We start from the raw sequence: 6,000 nt of genomic DNA on the forward strand, positions 1-6,000 counted from the left end.
CATTTTTCTATAGTATGTACTTGCACAATTTCTGCCTTTCCCCCCACTTGTCTGTTGCTTTATCTCTAGTTGCTGAGGAATTGACAAACCAGGGTATTCATGTCAATTCACAGTCGTGACCAGCACTGGAACATCTTTGGCTTAAGGAGTGCAGCCAGCTTCCAAGACTGGGGCCAAGCCTCCTGCTGCCGAGTACACCTTGGTCTATCAGATCTCCCTTGGGAAAAGCAGAGTCCCCCAGGAACAGCAAAATTCATAGACTCGTATTTTCCTATTGAAGTCAATGGGAATGACAGCGAGAACAGGGCTTATTTTGGGTGTGAAATCCCCCTTAGGAGCCAGGCTGCTGTCTCGGGCTACCTGTGCCACTCAGAGCCTGGGACAGGGAGCCCCTTCCCACTCCCCTACACACCCTACCTGTGTGATCAGCCATGAGGAAGAAATTCTCCCTCAGGACAAGACGTGCTGTGATGGAGACAGGTGCCTTCTAACAGCCGCTGCATCCCCCTGGCTCGGGCAATGGGTGAGCAGAGGCACCCTCTCCTTCCCCAAACTGCCCGTGTTGCCATCGCAGGGGCTGTGCGGTGTCAAACCACAGTGTCTCCATCCCAACGTGCTGCCTGGACAGACTGTCCCTCCCACACAGCCCAAGAAGTGTAATTGCTCAAGTGTCTTTGAAACCTTGCAAGCATCAATAAACAAGCATGGGGTTTCTCCAGCAGCAGCTCACAGCCCGGGGAAAGCCACAGCTGTAAAAGCTCTTACATGGTGGTTTACTCAGACCTTAAGTGGACTTGCAATTAGACAACAGCAAAACATCGAATTGTTCTTACGGTCACTGCACTTCAGAAATCTGCTATAATCATGGCAGGGTCACCGTATCCCAGTGCTGCGCAACCCACCGGACACCAGAGCACTCCAGGCAGGGACCGGCTGAGTAAACCGTTTCAATAAACAAAGGCAGAGCCTGTATCAGCCACCGAGCTGCTCCAGGTCACAGTGTCCAAAAAAGTGGCCACACTCCCTCCCTCCCTCCCTCCCTTTTGCTAGGCAACGTCATTTTCTTACTGGCCAATTTGTGGGCCTGACCGCAGATGAATTTTCCTACCTGAAGTACAAATGGAGAATGAGTCCCTGCCAGCCCATTTCCCGGGGACGCCAGAAGGAACTACAATAGACAGCCGGACATCCCTAACAGATTTACTAAGCCAGACGGCCTCCAGAAAGGAAGGGCAGAAGCAAGCCTGCTGTTTATCAAATCTGTAAACATGCTATGGGAGATGTTCGGCACAGACCGTATCTGCAGCAAGAACTGCTTTCCTGCTGCTCGTCATTACCTCTCCCCCAGGTCCAATAGCCCTCCCCCACACCAGCAGCACCCGGTTCAGACAGGCACGGCTCTCTCCCTGCCCAGTGTTCATCTGCTCAACCCAGAGGCATGATGTGGGTTTCTGTTGGCCGAGGTTTCCCAGGGTTTATTTTGACGGAAAAGCACGAGTTGCAGAGAGAGCTTCTCACACATTCCCCCTCATTACACAACTCATTTCCAGACCATGTGCGTTGTTAAAAGGAAATAGTGAGTTCATGAAAACAAATGAGTGTGCAACCTGAGACCGCTTCAGTAGCTGCCTTCTGCTGTCATTATGGATTTAAAAGATGTTGCCAACCGGTACACAAAGTTGGGTGTTATTTATATGAATCAGCTTTGAATTACTGGGCATTTGCGCACGATCCTGCTGAGAAGTTGACTACAACCTGCCAAAGCCAGTGATCCGCCCTGCACGGGACCTGTGGAGCCCAGTGGAAAGTATCACTGTAAATGAGCCCAGTCACTCCTGCTGAGACGACTCCAGCACTGAAACACAAAATCAAGTATACCTCCTCAGGCTGCCTGACACATTTTGGACCACATCTTCATCTTGTTTAGCCTAAAGTAGTCCCACTGAGCCCGGCAGTTACTCTGATCTCAGACCTGATCTGATCTTGCTCTGATCCAGGCCTTTTGGCAATACAAATGAGCCTGGCCTGTTCACTGCCGAGCCACCAGCCTGGACGAGCTCGCTGGAGGCCACGGGAGGCTGTGCAGAGTCAGCTTGAGGCTCCAGGAAGCTTTCCACAAGAGCATCAGGCATGATTCTGCCCATCAGCGGAGTGTTTTCAGCAGCAAATCAGTGGGATCTGGCACTAGGAACAGTCATTAGTAAGGAGAATAAAGCAGAGATTACTACAGCTCATGCACACAAAACTAGCAGAATTTAATCAGCAGGGGGATTGTAGCAGCTCCCAAAGGGAGCAAGCTGATTCATCAGTTGAGAGCCCCAAAATACAAAACTGTCTGCAAACACGATGAGCCACAGACTCGTAACTTCATTAACTATGCTTTTACTCAACTGCTTCTTCATCCTGAGCAGAAGCAAGCCTGAGTTCTTGGAACAGGACAAAACAAGTAGAAAAGCAAAGATATTCATTTCAGCCTGCTGTTTTACAGACCAGAGTCTTGTCAGTTCTTCACGAGTTTGATACCTTTACTTACTTAGATGTTTCCCTGCACCGGTGTTCCTCATGTCATTGAGCTCAGCAGAGTTTCACCATCACATATTTAAAATAAGCGAGCCGCTGGGTTGCCCTGAATTCTTCAGGGTTTGTCAGTGTGAGGCTCCAGTGGTGAGTTTGAATCAATGAAATGCCTCACAGCCAGAGGACAGGAGAGCCCACGTGCTGGTCAGAGAACCTCGTGACGGACACCCCGCACTGGGGTAAAGTGGTTCAAAGCCCTCCAGATAAATTCTGTGACAGCTCAAAGCAAAGCATAGTCTGTACGGATCATTCAGACATGGAATGAACCCCCCAAGTGACGCAAGAAACCCCATGAGTGTCTGCCTTTCAGAGCGCATCAAAGCCCTTCTCTCTGAGGAGACCTTTCTGCTCTAATACAACACGATGCTTTCTCTTGACTGAAGCCTCCCAACGAGCCCCACAACAAGATCTGAAACAAATGAACTTAATATAAATATCTAATAAAAACATGCTTACCTAAAATATAGGATACCCCATAAGCAAAAAGTTTTTTTCAAAAGGGGAATTACCAGAAATTCTAAGGATTTTTGCTTCCATGTGAAAAGGCACACAGACAGTAAGGTGGTGGGCATCAGTATAAATTTTAACAGACAGTTAGCCCACACAGTTTCGACTCCAAGGAGGAAATAAATTCTCCCTTAGGCTCTTGTAAACCATGGGAAACCTCCAGCAGCCAGGGAAGCTGTGCTGAGGGAAAACTGAGGTTTGTAACCACATGTCAGCAGAAGGCTGCAGTCCGTGGGTGCACGCTAAGCATGCCGGAGGGCAGCTTGCAGTGCTGGAGAAGCTCTGCAAGGACCATGCACAGTGGGATGGGTACTGCTGCTCTCTCCTGCGAGCAGGGGATTTTCAGTCTAGGAACAGGGATAAGCTTATCATGTGAGGGAAATCAAGCACTGCCAAGCAAATGGAAAGTTTCTCTGTGGACCTCTGCTGTGACTAGACCTCTGCCCTCCCACTGCAGCTGTGCCTCAAAGCAGGGATGCTGCCAGCCCTCACCCCACCTCCCCGGAGCTGGTGCAACACTCACCACTCGGGGCTTCTGTTGGTCCAGGGTTTGCAGGAAGGCCGGTGTCTGGTCCAGGGTGCGCTCAGGGTCGCTGGAGATGTCCTCCTCGGACTCCTCCCAGGATGAGGAGAAGCCTGTGGAAGAGGCTGAGGATGACGACAGCTTCCGGACGGGCAGGCTGCCGGGGGGCACGGCGCCCGCCTCCTCCTCCGGGCCCCCCAGGTCCGTGACGATGACGGCAGGGATGCTCCCGCCGAGGGCTGTGCGCTGTCCCTCAAGTCCCGTGGGGACCACCACCACCTCTCCTTGCCGTGGTGTAGGCCCTGACGGCTCCATGGGGCTGCTGTCCTCCACCAGCCCCACAGCTGGGACCACCATCACCACCGGCCTCCCCGAGGGCTCTGCAGTGCTCGGCCAGACCTGCACCCCACCGACACTGGGGGCCTCACTCTCTCCGTAGGCTCGTGGCCGGTGTCCGGTTCCGAGTCCCACCATTGGCACTACAGGGCTGGTAGGCCGGGGTCGGGATGGCCGGGGGCTCTGCGGCAGCTGGGCAGCAGAGCTGTGTGCCTGGATGTGTGCCTCGAAGAGCCCCACTTTCTGGTTCACCTGGACATTGTGCAGCTCCCGCTGAAGCTGCCGTGCCGTGGGGGGTCCTGGCTGCACATCTTCACCCCTGCTACCCCGCCGCCCCCCAGGGCTGCCTGGCTGCCGTGGGGGCTCCTCGAGTGGCGGGAAGAGGAAAGCGGGGCCACGGCGTGGGGAGCGGGGTGGCACCGGGGCCGGGCTGAAGACAGGGAGCGGGTGGCAGCTGCCAGGTGTCTCTGGGCCCCTGGGCAGCACTTGTCTGGGAGGAGGTGGCGTCTTGTTCCCGCCGCTTGTCACCTCGCTGTTGCTATTCATCATCACCAAGCTATTGAGCGCATAGCAGTACACAGCCATAGTAGTCAGCCGGGGCGCACAGGGGGGCCGCCGCCGCTGCCGCCTCGGCGCTCAGGCTCTGTGAGGCTGCCAAGGGTCTCTCCACACCGGGACCAGCAGCATTGCCGGGAGGCAGCAGGGGAGCTGGGCTGGCGCCGGCCCGCAGCTCCATAAAACGGGACGGCTGCAGGGAGAGAGAGAGAGACAAGCGGTGAGAGTAGCTCTGCACCCTCCCCGCAGCTCACCCTCCAGCTGTGCACACAGCTAGCTGGATTCTTCCCTTCCTGTGTGCCCCCCTCCCAGACCCTGCATGCATCCCCAGTGTGCCACCCCTGGGGACATGGCCCAGCCTGGTCACAAGGGTCTGAGCCAAAGGGAAATCAGGTTTGGGGCTGTTTCCCCTCTTTCCTGCCTTCCCTGCCCCCTCTCCAGGTGGCCGGTTGATGCAGCCGCAGCAGCGGCGTCCGAGAGGACACAGAGTCAGCAGCTGTTCCCGCAACAGAATTAGGGAGTTATGGCCAACTGGTGTGAGCCATAAGTTGGCCGCTTTCAGGTTTTGGCCCCAAAAGCTGACATTTTCTGACGGAAGGGAAAAACTCCAAGCAGCTCAGGTTTGTCACCTTCCAGTTTGTCACCTATGGCCAAGATCAAGCCTGCGGCATGGATTTCTGTTCAATGACACGTGTGAAGGCTCCATGCTTGCAGAGTTTTCTATGGTATGGGACCACATCCCCACTACTTCCCTAACTCATCACGTGCAACAGTGGGGCTTTGCACACCTTCGCGCGTGCCCTGCCTAACCGTGCCTCTCTGGCGCACGCCAGCCTGCTGGGGCACCGACCGCCCCAATTGCCTCCAAGTCACGGCCCGGGTCCCACACACAGAGATGTGTGGTGGCATTCAGCCTGCTGTGTGTGTGAGCGTGTATGCATGCGAGAGAGGCTCTGCTTTTGTGGGTAGCTTTCTGTGCCCCTGCGGACTTCGGCGTGCCTGCCTTCATGGCCGTTCGCTCCCTGGGCCGTGGGGGTTGCACCCTCCATCCCATGCTGGGGCTTGGGAACTGACACACACGTGTGCGCACTCTGGCTATGGGCGTTTGGAAGTGCCTGTGTGCGATGTGGTCCACAGTAGCCCTGCGCATCCCCCTGTGAGGCTCCTGGCAGGTAACTTAGACCCCCCGGGTCTAAGCGCAGTCCCCATCAACGGGGTGACCAAGAGGCTCCCCATCCTTCCAGGTGCTGGTCGGAGGCAGCGTTTGGCTCAGCACAGCCGGGGCACCCCCTCTTTGTAGGGATCCCCGGCGCCGCAACGCTCCCAGCGCTCCGGCTCGGCTCTGAAAGCCCGCACCGGCACAAGGTGCTCGGCCAGATTTTGGGGTACGGGACAGCCCGCTTGGGGCCAGGCCAGGATGCGGGACAGCCCGCTCGGCCCCGGGGCAGCGGCCAGCCTCTCTGCCCGCCCCCACTTCGCCCCTTCCTCCCCGCGGGGCCCGG

General features: G+C 56.0%; 1 protein-coding gene across 1 annotated transcript in view; it reads right to left on the reverse strand.

The window, feature by feature from the left end:
• ITPKB (inositol-trisphosphate 3-kinase B) overlaps window positions 1-5,508 on the reverse strand; it is a 68,103-nt gene extending 62,595 nt beyond the window's left edge. The window contains exon 1 of the mRNA XM_026845784.1: window positions 3,608-5,508. Coding sequence (XP_026701585.1) covers window positions 3,608-4,528 — 921 coding nt within the window. The 5' untranslated portion in view covers window positions 4,529-5,508. The remainder of the gene's footprint in view (window positions 1-3,607) is intronic.
• Between the last annotated feature and the right edge of the window lie 492 nt (window positions 5,509-6,000).

This window comes from Athene cunicularia, assembly GCF_003259725.1.
Source record: "Athene cunicularia isolate RWA chromosome 3 unlocalized genomic scaffold, athCun1 chr3_part1, whole genome shotgun sequence".
Taxonomy (NCBI): Eukaryota; Metazoa; Chordata; class Aves; order Strigiformes; family Strigidae; genus Athene; species Athene cunicularia.